At 46.8% G+C, this 19,737-nt stretch overlaps 1 protein-coding gene across 1 annotated transcript in view; it reads left to right on the plus strand.

Moving 5' to 3' along the window:
• PLXNC1 (plexin C1) overlaps nt 1-19,737 on the plus strand; it is a gene marked incomplete at its 3' end in the record, with an annotated part of 139,682 nt that overhangs the window by 32,548 nt on the left and 87,397 nt on the right. The window contains exon 4 of the mRNA XM_082667025.1: nt 1,012-1,112. Within this exon, the coding sequence (XP_082523151.1) occupies nt 1,012-1,112 (101 nt within the window). The remainder of the gene's footprint in view (nt 1-1,011; nt 1,113-19,737) is intronic.

Genomic DNA, 19,737 nt, shown 5'->3' on the forward strand with positions numbered 1-19,737 from the left:
TGGTTAATTCTGGCTCAGGCTGGTGGTCCGCCCGCCACATCTGTCAGCGGCGCTGGGGACTGTGAGCTGATGGGCGGTGGTTATCCTCCACGACGTCAGCTTGGAATGGAAGGGTATTCCTCGGGATAGCCCCTGCTTTTCTCACAAACCCCTTCTAGAACTCTCTATTTCTCTATATGTTTTAAGAAGTTACTTATGCTTTCTAGCACGTACAACTTCCTGGCTTAATGAATTCCACAGGTTTCCTGACTACGCTGTGGGATTTTGCCTGCAGAAAATGCAGCATGTGAGGCTTAGGTCCTCCCTGCCTCCCCCGCAACCCTGTTTGGAGGCTCTGCCGGCCTCCAGGGCATGGGTCTGCCCAGCACCAGCGCCCACCTCAGGGGCTGCTGTTTTCTGACAACTGGAAGAGGCAGCTCTAGGGGCCAGGAATGATTGGAAAACTCCCCGTTTCTTTGATTTTCACCTCCAGTGGAGGGAGTGTGAGCGGGGAGCCAGGAGTGGAGGTGATGGGTCACCCCTAGGAGGGGTGTGGGAGGGTGGTCCTCATTTCCATGTCAAGTGCCAACCTCGTGCCGACACTCCAGGGCAGAGCCTCTTGCTTTCCCCAGACGCTCATCTTCAAGGTGCCATTTACTGTCGCTGAAAACCAGGTGGCCTGATTCCACGATCCTTGAAAATCACTACCGGCAGATCAGAAACCTGACTGTGGATCAGGCTCACCTGGGAGAGCTCTTGAAAAGGCAGATTCCTAGGCCCCACCCCAGACCTACTCAGCTAGAGCCTCAGCGGCAGGGGTTCTGGGAATCTGCCCTTTCAAAAGCTCCCCAGGAGACGCTGATAAACTGCTTCATACCCTAGAACTTGAGAACCGCTGCCCCATGTCATTACACGGATGTTCGGCGTCTGAGTGGATAAATGTCTCTTTGTGGCCCTTCATCAGATAAGGTGTTGTAGTTTTTCTGGTGTTGCTCATAATTCCGTCTGAACTGCTGTCATCTTTATTTTTAGGTGAGGAGAATTCGTGTCGCGAACTGCAGTAAACATAAGTCCTGTTCGGAGTGTGTAGCAGCGACAGACCCTCACTGCGGTTGGTGCCGTTTGCTGCAGAGGTATTTCCTGAGTTCTTTCTCACCAACTCACGATTTCGAAACAGTGGCATGCGGCTGCACACTTGTTGCCCTACTTTAAGGATCCGTGCCAGTGACCTGGGGGAACTGATCTCTGCGCCAACTAAAATACCAGTGTGTAATCTGAATTAATTCTCAGTGATGTTCCCAGTTGTGTCGGTGCCACTGAATCATTTGACCTGAACCACTGAGAGGGTCCCCAACGTGGAGGGCAGAGGTTGAGGGGGGTTGGGGGAAGGATACCGGCGTAAGTTGGAGCTGTCCCTGTAGCTTTTACTTTCTACAGAGTTCTCCAAGACTGGAGAGAGATGCAAAATGTTCTCTGTCAGAGGACATAAAAGAATAGGCGTGTTTGAAAATTTTCAGATGAATCCTCGTGATGTCACGTGTTTGGTTGGCTCCGTGGAAGCCTGATTATTGATGATGTTGTCTCTGGGTGCGCTGTACAGCTGTGCACAGGCCTGATGTGCAGTCTCAGTCTCCGGGCAGAATCTGCCCAGCCTGGTCTTGAATTACGATGTTCACGACCCATCTAGGCCCAGGGCGACTTGTAGCGGCTTCCTCGCCATGGCAGCTCCCAACGTCGCTGGGACCGGCCTGGTTGGATTCGCTGTTGCCATGGCAACCCAGTACTCGGGCTTTTGCTATAGAAGCAAGGAAGAGAGAGCCTGAGCTGCAGCTCAGGCAGGGGGAAAAAAAAACACATAACAGTGTCTGTCAGTTTGGTGCTTTCAGTTTTTAAAGGTGAAAAAGGATAAGAAAGAGTAGAACAGGTGCAGAGAAGCTGAAGGCTAAACAAGGGGCAATTTAGGGAGAGAGAAGAAGACTGGGGGTAGAATTGGGGAGCCTTTGGGGGAGGAAGGCAAGAGCAATGAAGGGAGAGGGGGAAAATACAATATAAGCAAGAGGTTCGGGAAACAAACTAAAAATATGGGGCTGGAATTAATTAAGAGTTCATGGAGGAAGTCTGAAGCTGAGATGCAGCGAGACACATGATTGCCCTTCCTTTTGCTGGGCCTCCTTGCCGGGCTGTTTGCTTCAGAATCATCGGCAGACAAAAGAGGCAAGGCCAGAAAGATTCTCATGAATAATTGTAATTGGGTGGGAACGTTTTCTTCTTGTCGCTTGCCTAAGACTAGAGTTTAAGAAATTAACCGATCGTGAGCAGCACTGCATCGCCACACACCCACCAAGCAGGTCTGCCATAATCTTTCTGATCTGTTCCATTTATGTAGCTTCTCTGTCTATATTTGTAGAGCTCTGTGCAGGAGTTAATTCAGTGACAGCAGTGGAGATGGTGGTGATGGTCACAGTGGTGATGGTGATTAAATAGCCACGCGTAGCAGCTAGTGGCTACTCTTTCGGCAAACACAGGTCCGGTGTTCATAGGAGATGTCCGAGCTGGTGATAGGACTTTGGGGGTTAGTGGTATTCTGATGGTACGTCGTGAAGTCTTCAGACCAGATGAGGGAGGGAGTGTAGATTGAGAGGAGGATTAGTTGGAAAACTGAGCATTGAGGCGGTACAGTGTTTAGGGGTCAAGGAGATGAAGAAGTAACAGGTGGGGAGAGAACAACCAGAGGGGAAGCGGAGAGACTAAAGAAGGTGGCCTGCTAGAAGCCCAGGGAGGAAAGGAGGATGGGAGTGGTCCATTGTGCCAGATGGTGCAGAGAGGTCAGGCAAGAGAGGAAGAGAATTGAGCCACTGGGCTTAGCAGACGTTGACTGGTACGGTGGCGAGGACAGGAAGTGGTGCTAAAGCTGTAAGAGAAAATTAGAAAATTAGAAAATTTCCTCCGCTGAGAAAGCAGAAAAATGGAGTAGACGTTGGAGGAAAAGGTGGAGTCCAGAGAGCTTTGGGGTTTTCTTTAAGATACATGAAATAGCAGTGTGTTTTTGTGCTGTCGGGAAAGTTCCAGTAGAGAGAGAGAAACTGACGATACAGGAGAGAGAAGGGAGAATTGTGGGGTGTTGTCTTTCAGCAGATGAAAGAAAATACGATCTTGTGTACCCGCGGGGGACCCAGCCTCAGCCAGGAGCATGGGACCCTTCATCCTTGGTCATGGGAGGGAAGGTGAAGAATATGGGCTCAGGAGCAGGTCGGTGATGGAAGCACGCACAGTGTCTTTGCATGTGGCTTTATGTCATTTTCAGTAATGTAAGATGGGTGAGGTGAGGGAGGAAGCCCTGGAGTTGGAAGGGAGAAGAGAGAGAAGGTATGGGACAGAGTGGAAGAGAGAACAGAGCCGGGAAAGGGAGAACAGTTGCCAGACGACATCAGGGCTCACTTGAAGTTAGTGGTCTTGCTTTTGAAGTGAGAGCAGTAAGCATGGGTTTGCTTCCACAAGCCATGTTTGGCTCCGTGGGCATAGAGGTAGGGTAGTGGAGAGTTAGAGTAGCCAGAGATGGGGCTTTGCCAGGAAATACATTCAAGCGGGGAAAGCGGGGCCCAGAGCTGAGGGTGCCTACGAGGGATGGACAGTGATATGGATTTGGGTACTTACAATAGTGGACCCTGGACTCCAAGCCAGAAGTGAGCTCTAGGGAGGGACGTGAGGACACGAGAGGAGTGAGAGTTGTGGAAAGGTAGCCAGCTCTGTGCAGGGGAGGTTGTTTTGGGGTTTAAAACTTGTTGGAGGGCTTCCCTGGTGGCGCAGTGGTTGAGAGTCCGCCTGCCGATGCGGGGGACGCGGGTTTGTGCCCCGGTCCGGGAAGATCCCACATGCCGTGGAGCGGCTGGGCCCGTGAGCCATGGCCGCTGAGCCTGGGCGTCTGGAGCCTGTGCTCCGCAACGGGAAAGGCCACAACAGTGAGAGGCCTGTGTACCGCAAAACAAAAACAAAAACAAAAACAAAAACAAAAAAAACTTGTTCGACCTGGGGAACTGGAGAAGCGGTAGTGGTCAGACTATGGGGAACTTGAAATTAAGGTCATGGTGGGGGCGGAGTTATTGGTACTGGCAAGTTCTGGGGTGTGATTGTGTAGCTGAAGTAGGATGAAGGACAAGATCATTGGAGAGAGGGTCAGGGAACTGAGGAGGGGTCAGAGTGTTCGGTGGACCAGTCACCAAGAAGGACTATGGGAGCAATGTTGGAGAGACCAAGGAGGCACACAGTCCAGAAAAGAAAGGAATTGCCCATGGGCGGGGTGGGCCATGGATGCTCTTGACGAGGAGAGGCCGGGGGGTCTGGCAGGTGGCCCGATGGTGTGAGCTTCCGAGCTGGGGAGTGCAGGGGATGGGGCCAGGCTTGGAAAGAAGGGAAGAAGATTCATCCCGAAGAGGCAGCAAGAGACAAGGAGGACCACTGTGATGAGGGAGAGGAAACAGCCAGCCCTTGGTGGGCTGCAGGGAAGCAGGGTCCTCGGGGAGAGAGCGTGGTAAGCAAGTCCAGCAAGATGGTGAAGGGAACAACTGGAGAAGTTGAAGACATCAGGCCTGTTATTGATGATGGGCTGTGATAAAGGGATCCAGCCTTCTGGAAAAGCCTGCTCACGGCTTCCGCTGCTTCTGCTCTTGTCCCCTCACCCCCGCCCCAAGAGGAGTGGTCTTGTAAAAATCTAAACCGGATCATTTTACTCCCCAGCTTAAAAACCTCCACTGGCCTCCGTCGCAGAATTCAGTCTGACTCCCTTGCTCCCAGGGCCTGAATACAGGGCTTCCCAGAATCGGGTCCTTGGTTATTCTCAGACCTCTCATGCCACCCTCTCCTTCGTTCACTCGACCCCAGCCACACGGGCTTTCTTTCTGACTTAAGAATATGGCAGGCTTTTTCCTGCCTCAGGGACTTTTCACCTGCTGTTTCCTCAGTCTAGAAAATTCTTCCCCAAATGCTTCCACGGCTGGCTCTTTCTTGCTCATCAGGTCCCAGCATACATGTCTCCCTGCAATGACCCAGTCTGAAGTAGCCTCACCTCAGTCACAGTGACGTCACTGTTTATAGGCTTCCTGGCCCCATCACTATTTGAAATGATCTTCTTTCTCTGCCTCTTCCTTTATTAAAATGTAAGTTGCATGGGAACCTCGTCTTGTTCATGACTGTATCCCCAGAATGTAGAATGGTACGTGGTGTATAGTAGGTGCTTAAAAAATATATGTTAAATGAATGGAGTACACTGAGTGATTGGGAATCTCTACCAATGGCAGGCCGAGACGTGTGCATTAAGTATGTTAAAACATTCCGGATTTGTGGACTGATGGCCCTTCCCAGCCACGTCAGATCACTTGGTTTCAAACTGGCTTGGTTCTGACCTGAGATGAAATAAAACTAAGCCTCAGATCCGTGACTCATGTTAAGCTGTTAGTACCATTCAAAATTAGGAATTCTAAAGGGGGTTGTTTTCTTATAACTGTAGAGCATCCCACTGTGTTTATTGTAAGTGTCACAGATTTATTTAGAAAAATAATTTACATTCTCTGTTGAGAAGGTTGGGCTTTATTTCATACACGTCTAGAAAGTGGATTTGTTGAGGTTGGGGGGGGTGCAAGAAAATGATCTTAACTTTCTTTTGATCGGACGTTAAGAATAGGCATCCAGTATAAGCAGACAAAAAGCAATTAGATAAACAATGAGCTCTAAAAAGTCTAGTATTTTATTGTTGGAACCGCAAATCCAACCTATGCTGAATTTGTCTGTGTGGGTGGAAAGTGAATTTTTGCAGGCTGAATATCTTGGGTTTGGAAGCAGCTTCTCAGTTTCTCCCATATTGCAAAGCACAGCACATGTGTTTAGTTATGGATTTCCACAAAACTGGCAATCCGGAACCAATGAGCGGGTGAGGTTCCAAAAGTTCATTTGCAAGTTTGTTTGGCACTCGGAATGCATTTTCCCGTAGAAACAATGTCATAAATTAAGGACTGATTCCCAAGTCAGCCCACAAAATTCAGTTTATCTAATTTCAACAAACATTTATTGAATCTCTACCAAGAACCCAAGAACCCAACGTGGGAAGTGAGATAACTAGGTGATACTGAGAGAAATCAGATGCCGTTCTCGGCCTTAAGGAGTTTACATGCCAGCTAGGGAGACGGAGACGTCCATGGCCAACGTTCATTCATTCAGTCATACATCCCATCGACAGATATTTACTGAGCGCCTACTGTGTGCTTGGGATACTGTTCTTTCTTGCCCGCATGGAGCTTGCAGTCTAGTGAGGGATAGAGACAGTGTTGGTAGTCAGGTTTCTGCTCCAGTAATACTGTGTTAACAAACAGATTGTTAGTGACTTAGAAGACCAAAAATTTGTTTTTCTTGATCGTGGGTCAGCTTCAGCAGTGGCTGCAGGTGGAGGGTTTGATTCAGGTCTCCTTCACATGTCTCTCATCCTGCACATACTCTCCTCAAGGCAGGCAGCAGAAGCACAAGAGCCCAAGCTAAACTCTGCAGCACATTCAGAGCCTCCGCTCATGCCGTGTTTGCTGATATTCCATTGGCAAGCAAGCCACACAGCCAAGCCCAGCATCAGCGGGGTAGCGAAACATACGCTGCCTGCTCTAGTGGCCAAGGGTATGGGTGTGTTATTCCAGTACAGGAGAGATTGCAGAACTGGGAACAATAATCCGGTCTACCCTAAAAAGTTAAGGAGCTACCAATCTACTAATAAGTAAATAGAGAATAATAGGGTTAGCACAGAGGACGTGGAGGATTCCACGGGGACACATAAAAAAAAACAAACAAACATCTAACCACCAAATAGCAAGTGTTGGCGAGGGCGTGGAGAAAAGGGAACCTAGTGCACTGTTGGTGGGAATGGACGTTCGTGCAGCCGCTATGGAGAACACTTTGGAGGTTCCTCAAAAAACTAAAAATAGAACCACCAGGTGATCCAGCAATTTCACTTCTAAGTATTTTTCTGAAGAAGATGAAACACTAGTTCAAAAAGATACATTCATCCCTATGTCCACTGCAGCAGTATTCACAATAGACAAGATATGGAAGCAGCCTAAGTGTCCGTCGATAGACGAATGGATAAAGAAGATGTGGTGTATATATGCACAGTGGAATACTACTCAGCCGTTAAAAAAATGAAATCTTGCCATTTGCAGCAACATGCATGGACCTAGAGGGCATTATGCTAAGTGAAATAAGTCAAAGAAAGACAAATATTGTATGATTCCACTTATATGTGGAATCTAAAAAACAAAACAGATGAACAAAAATAACAAAACAGAAACAGAGTCGTAGGTACAGAAACAGGTGGTGGCCCAGGAGGAAGGGGTTAGGGGGATGAGTGAACTTGGTGAGGGAGATTAAGAGGTACAAACTTCCAGTACAAAAAAATTAGTCATGGGAATGAAATGTACAGCATGGAGAATATAGTCAATAATATGGTAATAACTTTGTATGGCAATGGATGGTAACTAGACTTGTCGTGGTGATTATTTTGTGACGTATAGAAATAACCAAATGCGCCTGGAGCTAACATAGTGTTATAGGTCAGTTATACTTCAGTTACAAAGACAACAACAGGTACAGTGAAAATGAATCAATCAAAGAAAAGTAACCTAAACTTAAGGTCAGAGAAGGCTTCCCGGAGGAAGGGATGTCTAAGCTGAGCCTGAAGTGTGAGCAGATATCATCCAGGTAAAGAGGAAGCGGGGGAAGCTGAGGGAACAGACGGTGCCAAGGCTGGAAGCTGGAGGAGCGCCCGGCCTAATGGACAGTAGGGGAAGCGTGCGGTCTAAAGAGCGTTGGTTAATGAGGGCGGCCTGGTAGGCAGGGGCAGGGGAGGAGGGGTCTTAAAACCCACGTTAAAGCATTTGAATTTCGTTGGAAAGACTTTGGGAAGCCATCCCAGGGTTTCAGTCAGAAGACAGACTAGATCATTTGTGTGTTTCAGAACAAGCATTCTGGTGCAAGGTAGACTACAGGTGACACCGCTGGAAGCCAGCAGGTCCCTTAGAAGGTGGTTGTAAACCAGGAAGAGATTGGGGTATGGATAGTGGGTATGGAAAGAAGTAGGTGGACTTAAGAGCTATTTGGAAGATAGAATTGACAGGACTTAGGGATTAATTGGATCCCCCCTTGAGTCTGACACACTAAAAATAGGGCCATAAAATGAAAAATACACTATCAAAGTGGCCACCGTTTTTCTGGAAGATGTATTCTTTCTCCCTCGATCTGAGTCCTCACAAAGAAAGTAAAGAAATGATACCAAACATACACTGGATTCCTACTGTGTTCCAGGCCTTGTACGAGGCACTAGGTTGGAGCCCAAAGCATGGGTACCCAAGTCAGATGGAGAAGGACTCCCAAGAGATGTGGAGCTGAGTCTCATAGGTGCAGGGGCTTTGCTGTTGAGATGATAGGGCAAAGAGTGTGGGTATCTGCCTTGTGTACCAGAGGGACAGAGGTGTCATTGACCGAGCCGGAATGTCGGAGAACTAGCCAGTTTGGGGTGCCCAGTGATGCAGGGGGATGACTTCCACACTGGCAGCAGGAAGAACGCAGACCTGGAGCCAGTGTGTGGTGTTGAATCCAGGCTTCTTTGTGACCTGCAAGTTTCTTATCTTCCCTGTGCCAGATCTCCTCTTCTGTAAAGCAGGGCTAGTAACGGTGCCTCCCTTGCAGGGTTGCTGAGAGAATTAAACCGGATGATGTGCATAAAGTCCTAGGCACAGTGCCTGTTCATAGCAAGCACTCAAGTCATGTTAGCTACTACTATGGCGGAAGCCCAGAGGAAGGAGCCGTTGGTTGTAACCTAGGTTGGGAAAGGCTTCAGAGAGGAGGTGGCATTAAAATTGGGTCCTGGGGAAGAGGAAAAAAATGGGTCTTGAGGCCTGAGTAGACGTTCCCTGAGGGAAGGAGCGGGTGAGAGGTAGTTCAGGGAGCGGAACCAGCACAATAAAGAGATCATTTTATTCTATTGTTTTGGCCATGCGACCTGTGGGATCTTAGCTCTCCGACCAGGGATCGAACCCGCACCCCCTGTAGTGGAAGCACAGAGTCTTAACCACTGGACCACCAGGGAAGTCACTACAATAAGAGATCTTTTAGGGGATGGCAAATTGAATCATGTTACCCCAGCGCTGGCTCTGGAAGCAAGGAAGTAGATGGGAGGGACCACGATGGGAAGGGCTCTGAGTTTGGACTCTATTAGTTGGTGCTGGGAACTTATTAAAGGGTTTTCAACAGAGGACTGGCACGATAATATTTGTGTTTTTAAAAGATGATCCTGATGGCATTGTATATAGAACATGAAGTGCGTTAACCCAAGCATTAATTGTACCACACTTGCCACTCCTACCCCCCCTAGGGTCACTGTCTTCTAGTATATTTTATAAAGACTGAGTTGATCTCACGTCTCTTCCTGAGTCATCTACTTAGCGGCTGTTTCTCCAAATTTCACATACCTCTCCACTTCTCCCACCACCACCATGGGCTCCACTTGCGGTCCCAATCACGTAATGGAACCAGGGCTGGGTCCTCTTCAGAAAATGGGCCACATAGGAGAGGCCACACTCATCTTTATTGTCCATCCCAGAATGCCCCACCCTGCCCAGGATGTGTTCAGGGCGGGGACAAAGGCCCCAGGTGTGCGAATTATAAGGTATCTGTGCGCTTCCCTCACTTGTTTGTATAAATTTAACATTTACTCATATCCTTCTGCATGCTTCCACGTTTACAGTTAGAAGACTTCCAAGCAGCCCCTGGTAGCAGTTTTTAGGTTTTCATCTGCTGGCTGGCTGTTCAACACGTGACCCTGTGAACGAGGTCATTTCTCAACCTGGTCTGACAACAGACTTTCTGAAAGCGTTGGGGTAGCAGAAGGGGATTTGAACACTGGAGAGAAAAACTAAAATCTGCCTGCTAAACATATTCATCCTCAATACCCCAGAGTAATAAGCAAAAAGAATTCAATGATTTGCTTATGGACAAACCCAGTTCCTTGCATTGCTCTCCTGTCTTGAGGTCTGTCTTCCCTCTCTCTCCCAAGAGACATTCCTTCCTCAAGCCTCCCCAGGGCCAATCAACCACCCTAAGGCCTATGAGCTGCTATTGCCTGAAAACTTGACCAAGACAACGCCTGGTGCATGGTAACCCATCGCCACATTCTTCTGAAACCTGAGTTACTCTGGTTCGGTCTGCCATCATGAGACGCGGGCACTATGTAGCAAAGAAGGCCCCTGAGGGCTTTTCAGTAGAGGAATCCATCAGAATGTGGCCACTTATCCTTCAGAAAGCTATTGCAGGGCCCCTTCTCCAGGAAGCCTGCCTTGAGTCCAGGCCCAGCCAGGAGGCAGGGTCACCATGCATGGAGGAGAATATGCTTATCACACATCAGATGCTGTGCCCTGAATGTTCCATGCATGTTCCGTTTAGTCCTCCTGGTACCTTGTGAAGAAAGTACTATTACAATTCCCACTTTTGAGAAGAGAAAACAGCCTTAGGTTTCTATATTCATTTCCTACTGCTGCGGTAGCAAATCACCACAACCTTGCTGGCCTAAAACAACATACATTTATTATCTTGCAGTTCTGGAGGTCAGAAGTCCGTGGTGGGTTTCATCTTGGGCTAAAACCAAGGTGTAGAAAGGTCTTTGTTCCTTCTGGAGGCTGTTAGGGAGAATCCGTTTCCTTGTCTTTTCTAGTATCTGGAGGCAGCCTACGTTCCTTGGCTTGTGGCCTCTTCTTGCATCTTCAAAGCCAGCATTCTAGCCTCTTCAGATCTTTCTGGCTCTGAATTCTGTTTCCGTCATCACATCTCTTTTGCTGACTCTGACCCACCTGCCTCCTCTCATGCAACCTCTTGTGATTACTTTGAGCCCACTCGGATAATCCAAGATAATCTCCCCATTTTGAGATCCTTAATCACGTCTTTGAAGTCCTTCTTGCCATGTAAGGTAACAAGTCCCAGAGATTAGGACATAGACACCGTTGGGGGCCATTAATCTGCTTACTACAGGTTGTGTAAGTAGTGGAACCAGGATTCAAATCTAGGCTCAGCTCTAACTCCCAAGCCAGTACCTTTCCCTACCACTATAGTGAAAGGGAGGAGAAACAAAGGAGACATCCCTCATGGTGGTGGGAGGAGAGGGCAGAGCCTGGTCCAAATGGACCCACCATGGATGACTGGTTTAAATATGGAACTCCGGGCCAACCTGAGTTATAGAAACCCTTCCAGCTTGAAAGTTTAAGCATCCATGCATTCACTTAACAGATCTTTATTGAGTACCTAGTGTGTGTCAGACACGGTTCTAAGCACCAGGATTCTCTAGCAGTGAACAGCTCAGCCCCAAATCTTTGCCCTCATGGGGGTCCTTCTAGTGAGCCGTGTTAGTTTCCTAGAGCGGCCATAGCAAGTGGTCACCAACTCAGTGGTTTCAAACAATGCAGATTTATTCTCTCACAGTTCTGGAGGCTGGAAATCCAAAATCAAGCTGTTAGCAGGGCCACTTTCCCTCTGAAGGCTCGAGGGCTGAAACCTTCCTCTCCTCTTCCAGCTCCTGGTGGCTCCTGGTGTTTCTTGCCTCTGGCAGCATATCTCCAACCTCTGCCTCCATCTTTATGTGGCCTTAAATGTCCTTCTCCTCTCTCTTGGCAGAACACTAGTCATTGAACACCTTAAATCCAGGACGATTTCATCTTGAGATCCTTAACTCGTTACATCTGCAAAGGCCCTGTTTCCAAATAAGGTCACATTCTGAGGTTCCGGGTGGATGTGAATTGTGGGGACCACATTATTCGACCCACTACGTGAGGGGGGATGGACAGTGTGAAAATAAGGAAGAAAATAGCATGTCAGATGGAATCACTGTTAGGAAGAAAAATAAAGCAAGGAGAGGGTAGGGCATGCTGACTGGAGGCAGGGGAGGTTAGTTTCAACCAGAGGATCCTGGAAAGCCTCATGGAGAAGGGGACAGCTGAGCAAAGACCCAAAGGAGCACACTCCACTTTGGGGATGGCCCCCTTCGTAGGCTATGACCTCATCTAGCCGAGTGGCTGGGAAGACAGTTTGAGGTGAAACATGGTTCTAATTCTGCATCTGTCCCTCCTTTCCTTCCAATTCGGGATGTGTCCTCGTGCCTGAAGTCTGTGCAGTGACACTCCTTTATGGTCCAGTGCAGCTCTAATGGCAGCGATCATCATCATAATGGGGTTTTGGGGTGGCCCCACCTCCTTGTGTGAGGACCCCATTGTGCCAACTAATTGTGTAGAAGCAAGTGGGACAGCTGTCTGTGGGGTGGAAGTAGTGGGGAGCAGAGAGGAATATGTTATTCAGGCCTGGGGGCATCACTGAATTACCCTGGCAGAGGCCAAACCCGGGCATCTGGGTTACCGAAGATGCTGAAAGGGATTTGGGGGCCTTCTCACGCTGGGAGGGGCGGGTCTTGGGTGGACATGAATCCCCTGGGTTCTTCATCATCTTTGCCAGCTGTTAGAAGAGCTGGGAGTATTTCAAAGCAGAAGGTGAAGAGGGGTTGAAACTATGAAGGTGCCCAGCTCTTTGCGCCTGGACAGCTGACAGTGGCTGGCACAGGGGGAACGCTTACCGTACTCAGAAGCCAGTTTTGTTTTTGGTCCAACCTCAGCCTCCAAACTACTTATCTTCGCATCTCTTTAATTGATGTAGCCTGACTCAAGCAGGTACCGTTAGGAACACCCCTTTTAGTAAATATATGTTTTAATGGAATAGATTTTTTGTTTTGAAATGACCTTATCTCAGGCAGCAAGCAATTCTGTAAGTATGTATCGATTGGCTTTTAAAAATTCTTCAAATGTTTTCACTTGTCTTGGTGACCTAGTACTTGTCCTGTTCCCAGCAACTCCTCCACATTCAAACAGATGTTCATATCTTCATTGGAAGCCTTCCTGCCAGTCTTTTGTGTTTTTGCTCTTGTGATGTTTTGTAACATTTGGGCACTTGTATCCCGCTCTATGGAGAATGGACCATTTCTGAAATGCCCCATGTGGGATTCAGTATTGCTCTCTGGAAGATGGGGTTGTTACCGCTGCCAGCTGTTTACTGGTGGGGAAACTGAGATCCTAAGAGGCTAAGGAATGTGTTCCCTGTTACAGAACAAATGTGTGGGAGAGCAGTTTGGAACCCAGATCTTCCTGACTCAAGAGACATCATTTTCCCATCTTTATTTCCTTGCTACCTGTTTTTTACGAATGCCTCCCTTAAATTCTTCAGTTCAGGGTTTGCATTTGGAAATTAAATCACCAACTTTTAGTGCACTCATCACCCACCAAAGAACCACATGGGGTGAAGGCCACAGCTCCCTTTTGTGTGAGTGTTTCAGTCTGCAGATGTGTTTTACGTGTGCTAAATAGCTCCAAGTTTCAAGACAAAGGTTGGTTTTCCACCACGCCAGTTAACTGGCCAGCCCAGTGAACAAAAATCAATGAAACAACTTAATGCTGGTATCATGGAGACGTAGACCAGAATTTAGTCACTTGAAAATTTAATTCTTAATCCAATTTAGCTAACGCTTGTTGAATACCAGGCCAGATACTAGCCCCTGGGGAAACAAAAATGAATGAGGCTCTGCCTTGGAGAAGCTCACAGGTTAGTGTGGGAAGCAGGCACTGACCAAATAATTTCAATACGCCATGGGAGGTGCTCTCATAGCTGGGGCTCAAGGCATAGGGAGACCCGAAGAACCCTTGGGAGGAGGAGGGTTGTGATTAAGAAACTTCCAAGGGGCTTCCCTGGTGGCGCAGTGGTTAAGAATCCGCCTGCCAATGCAGGGTACATGGGTTTGAGCCCTGGTCCGGGAAGATCCCACATGCCACAGAGCAAATAAGCCCGTGCACCACAACTACTGAGCCTGCGAGCCACAACTACTGAACCCACGAGCCACAACTACTGAGCCCGCGAGCCACAAAGCCTGCACACGTAGCCCATGCTCTGCGACAAGAGAAGCCACCGCAATGAGGAGACTGCACACTGCAACGAAGAGTAGCCCCCACTCGCCTCAACTAGAGAAAGCCTGTGTGCAGCAACAAAGACCCAACACAGCCAAAAATAAATAAAAATAAATTTATTTTTTAAAAAAAGGAACTTCCAAGAAGCCGTGAGCTGTGTCTGCCTCCTTACATGGAAAAGGCAGGATGATTGTTGACCTGGTGTACGTGAGCAATGCAGAAGGCAGTCTGGTTACCCCTATTGCCCAGATCCCTCTTGCATCTCTATGATTTTGTGTGTGTGTTTGGCTTATGTCATCCAAACCTTTTACCTAAATTCTGTTTCACTTGCCTGTGTAATAAATATAATAACAACGATTTACTGAGGCATTATTGGAAGCCTCAGTTAAATAGATGTACGTTTTTGAAACAGCTCCATGAGATAGAAACAATTATTATCTGCGTTTCTACAGTTGGAAAGCCGGAGACACAAGTGTGAGGGCATGTGATTTGCCCAAGGTCACTGGCTTGTAACTGGCAGACCCACTCTACTCTCCCCTTCCTTCACTGAAGTCTAGCCAGTCTGGTCTTTAATCAGTTCCTTGCAGAGACCAAGCTTTCAGTGAACTCAGGGTCTTGGCACATGCTGTTCCTTCTGCCTGGAATGCTGTTCCCACTACTTTTGATGTGGCTGGATTGTTTTCATCCTTGAAATCTGAGCTGAAATGCCATCTTTCTTGACCAGCCTATCTAAAGTAGTTCCTTCCTGCTATATTTTTGATTTCTGCAGAAGACTTACCTCAGTTTGAAACTATTTAAATTATTGTCTGCTTATTTGGTTTTTGTCTGTGTGCCTCAACAGAATATAAGCTCATTAAGAGGGGAGCTTTAACTGGCTTAGGTATTCATGTGTCCCCAGTGCCCAGTGTTTGATGTCTTGTGGGCACTCAGACAATATTTGTAGAAGGAATACTAGATATGGCACTAGGCCCTGGGGGTGCCAAGGTGAATAAGGTTAGCCTTTTCCTTGGGGATCTTATAGTCTGGTCAGAGAGACAGGCAATTAGCAACCAATGCATTGTGCTTTGTAACATTTGTAAGGTGCCCATGGGGACACAGAGGAGGGCACGACTGCTTTGCCTGGAGGCTGGGTAGATATGGAGGAGGTGACATTGAACTAGGAACACCATTTCACCAGTATTGCAGGCCCTGGGGCATTCTGCACATGCCAGGAAGAGCTGGGCAGTTTTCACTGCATGTGTTTATTAAGTAACTGCTCTCTGTGAGGCACCACGCACTAGATATTAGCGACCGTTGTATTTAGGAGCTTGTAGGCTAGAGAGACAGACTTATCAACCCATGATTGCCTGGGGATGAGTTTGGAGAGGAAAGCAGGAGCTCGATCATGGTATTGAGTACTGAGATGAGTGTGGAAATGTGTGTTCTAGGCCACCGGTCATGAAAGTGATGTAGGTAGAGGCGTTTGGTGTAAGTGAAAGGGTGCCACTGAGGGTTCCTAAGTAGGAAGTGGTGTGATCAGTTCTGTCCTTGAGAATACCTAGATGTTGTTGTGGAGGCTGACTGTAGGCAGGGAGGAGGGAGGCCCATCAGAAGGCTGCTGCAGGAGCCTAGGTGAGAAGTGATGGGTGAGGCGGACTGCAGGAGATAGTATAGAGAAATGCTTGGAATTAATAGGTCACAATCAACTGGTATGAGAGATGAGAAAAAAAGAGTAAAAAAAGGCCCGAAGTTTTCTAATTTGATCTTCCGTTTGGATTATTACTCATTAACTGAGATCAGGCAGTGTTTCCCAACGTGCATGGCTAGAACTTCTAATCCCTCAACAAAAACGTTGGAAGATGGTGCATCATCCGTTTCTGTCTTGGAAAGTTACAAAGCGCACAGGCATATTCAAGGCTCTGAGAAGTCCTGCAATAGAGAAGACCATTAATTTTATTTAGTGTTTCCCAAATTTCTTGACCCTCCTTTAACACTAACACCTAAAACAACCCGAAGGACACACTTTGAGAAATGCTGAGAAGTGGAATAAAACCTATATTTTCCCGTAAGGCCCAAGCTCTGGGAGGACATATTTACTTTTATCTTGGCATTCATGACATTGCTATGCCGGAAACCTTTGAACATTTTGAGGCATTGGCACAGTAGTAAGAGTATGGATACCAGTGCCAGACTGCTGAGATTCATAGCATGCTAACCTCTCCGTGCCTCAGTTTCCTCGTCTTTGAAATGGAGCCGATAACAATACCTACTCCCTGAGGTGGTTGTAGGATCAACGAGTTAAGTCCCGGAAAGTCTAGAAACAGTGCCTGGCCCCTGGGGAGGGCTCAGTGAGTGAGAGCCCTTATGAGGGGCATTACAGGGTAGGAGATGAGACCATGGACTCGGAAGCTGCACTGCCTGGTTTGGTATCTCAGCCGCTCTGCTTCCTAACTCTGTGACCTTGGGAAAACAATATGGAGGCTTCCGTGCCTCAGTTTCCCCCAGCTGTAAAGCAGGGAAATTTGTTGTACCTACTTCATAGCTTTGTGAAGAATAAGTGGATCAAATCATGTGAAAGAACGTCTCTTGGCAGGTGAGGTGTTTTCACTTAAAAAAAACAAATCTTCTAAATTGTCTCTGTTATTAGCATCATTTTCTTATGTAGATTGGATCTTCATCACTGGAGCTGAAATTCAGTTTTTCAGCTTTCCCGGCAAGTTATTTTGGTCTCGTATTTTGGCATCCCCCTTGGCTGACTCTGGAGGCCTGCAATTCAGAGTTTAGTTTTTCACAGTGACTTCCAATTCTCTTCTTTTCAGTCGAGATTGGTTTCTCCATCTTGTGGACTGACAGCATTAATGAAAGCCCCCTGATTCTGGGGACCACGTGGCCCTTCCTCTGGACTCCGTGCCTTTCTGAAAAATGCAGACAGCTGTTTCAAATCACTTAGCGGAAGACCTTTGCTCTTGTGGCAGAAATCTACCCACAGGATGGACACAGTCTCCTGTTTCCTGAGAGAGAGGCTGGATTGTTTCCTTGTTAAAAGTTTTCTGATATTGTATCGGTAGAGAATCTTTGGAACAGGTCACACCACTGCTCCCATTCAAGCCAATTACCAGATATTTAGTTATCAGTTTACTTCAGGGATTGTCTGCTCTTGGTGAACAATTAGATTAGAAGATGCTGATGAAATTCGAGCAGCAGGAAGTAGAAGTTACATGTCTGAGTTCAGAGTTTCTATTTCAAGTTTGAGTAAGTGCTAAATTCTTACCGAGAGATTTTAGCCTAATAGAGTCAGATTCTCAAGGTCCCCCAGCCCATCCCATGGGCATTTCACCTGCCTGGAAACTTCAACTCATTTCCAGAGGTGGGTCTCCCTGTTCTTTATGTTGGCATGAAAACAATAATTTAAGCCATCCCCATTAAAAAAAAATAGAAATACTGTATAAATACAATACTGTAACAATAAATTTACAAGTCGATCCAGCTGGGCACTGTTCCCAGACTACCAGCTGAGCAGAAACACAAGTAAAGAAGAAAAACTGTTATACGATGCAAATGGCTTCAATCTCATTGTTTTCTGCTACTCTTATACTGCAGATAGATAGAACTGAAGTTACATTACAGATAAACAGGTTTTGTGGGCTAACCTGGAGACCTAATCACTGTTTATAACATTATTTCTGTGGGGAGAAAAGTGTATTCCATATTACAAACAGATGGTTTGCAAGCAAATTTCTGGAACACAATAGATTTGTGAGTTGGGGCCTCCTGGAATTTTAACCTCTAGTTGGATGTTTTGTATTCAGGGCTAGTGATGTGTGAAAATTCAAGGCCTCTCAGGTTCCCCCCCACCCCGCGCCTGTTTTCCTCCCGAATCCTTGCTTCCCCTCTTCGTCCTGGATGCGCTGTCTCACCTTCTCTTTTCATCTGTTCCTGGGGTCCTCATCTCTGTCGCCTCATCCTGGCACAGCCCCCTCTCCAACCACTGTTGGGGCCCCAGGAAGCCAGGAGGAACTCTACATGTCATGGTGTTTGTGCACCTTATTAAATGGCAGTTAGGGCTCACAGGAGGCCCTGCAGCCGAGGGGCCAAGCGTGGGGCTCTGAAACCAGACTTCAGCCACTTGGGGCTGTGCACCCTTGGCAAGTTATTGCACCTCTCTGAGCCTCCGTTTCACCCCTGTAGAATGAGGTGGTTGTGAGGACTAATGGGGGAAGACTAACTGTAAACACTCAGAACAGTGCCAGGCATGGGGCAGTGTTCCTTCCAGGCAGGTACATGGTGGAGTAGTTACTCAGGGACATCAGGGTTTAGACAGATTTCCACAAACTCAGGAAGCAAACCCATTGTATGCAAATGCTTTCTGAATTCCAAACAGCAAACTTAGAAACAAGTGTCTGGAATCTCCCTGTTCATGAGTCGGTGCCGGGGTAGGTTTTGAATGAACGTTACGAGTTAGGGGTCTGGGAGGGTTGGTCCACGTACTCGAATAGTGTGAGTGACAATCTCAAACTCTTATTATTTTGAATAGATTAAGCTCTACAGCAGATTTTATGAACAAGCCTGTTAAATAGTTTCATTCACTAAATTGCATCCACGGTTCTTTAACCTAGCAAAGGTTTTTTTAAATTAACTTTTGGGTTTGGGGATTTTTTTTTTTCTTCAGGCAGTTTTTTTCTTTGCATTTGAGCTGGCTGTTTCCTAATTTGCAAGTAGGCTAGTGTCTGCACATTGGCCTTATTTTGTAGGCAAGAGAGCTAGCTGGAAATAAGGACTAGAAAAATAAAATACTGGTTGGGAGGCGTAGGACTTTTGGAGAGATCCTCCGTAGAGAGTGGGGCAATAGCATAAGATAAGAAAAGCAAACATATCTCTGCCATTTTTTTCCAGAATGCGCTCATTCTAATTTGAATCCCATTTTCCTCCTATCTGTGGCCTGAAGAAATTGTAATGAAGCCAGTTAAGAAATCAGCCTATTTGAGACGGCTTCATTGAGGATCCGCCTCACCGAGAGTCGAGTCTGACAATGAGATTTTAATTGTATTTGGGCAAAGGCTTAAGTGTCTATGCACTTGACCCTTGCTTTCGTGGATGTATAGGAATAAGAGTGATGGCTTTCAAAAGGGACCATTTCAAAGTAACTAGTTTTGTTTACTAAAACGTGGGAGCTGTAAGATCTGTTCCCCCTCCTGAAGAAATCTGTGTGGGTAACGTGCTGTCGTGAAGATTTTATAATCTGCCGTACTGGAGAAGTAATAAGATATTGTTGTTGGTTGACCATCTGGTTATTCATTCTTGGTGTCACAGTTTGCTTTTTTATTTTTATTTTTCAGCTGGTGAGAAGCAAGGAATGAGAGTTTAGAAATCTCAGAGGTGTTTTATAAACCAGGAATTTATGTTTAGTTGCTTAACATGGTTAAATTTTGTTTTCACCTTATACAAAATAGGAATTGAAAGGTCCATGTATATATTTTTTTTCTTCTTTTTTTTTCCCCCAAAAAGACAAACTGAAAACCTCAACTTCTAATCTGTTGCCTCTCTGGCCCCAGATTCAAACTTTTAGCTTACATTAAAGATAGTCTCTTGACTGCAAGTATAAGTCAGACATAAATCATAAGGAAACTCTAGAAAGAAAAATCACCTACAGAAAGGACCTGTAGAGATTTCATGTTTCATCCATTCATTCAAAAATATTTATTGAAACCCTAGTATTTGCATACCATGCTGCCAGACACTGAAGGATTTATAGAAGAAATAT

This window comes from Grampus griseus (assembly GCF_964374135.1).
Source record: "Grampus griseus genome assembly, chromosome: 11".
NCBI classification, from domain to species: domain Eukaryota; kingdom Metazoa; phylum Chordata; class Mammalia; order Artiodactyla; family Delphinidae; genus Grampus; species Grampus griseus.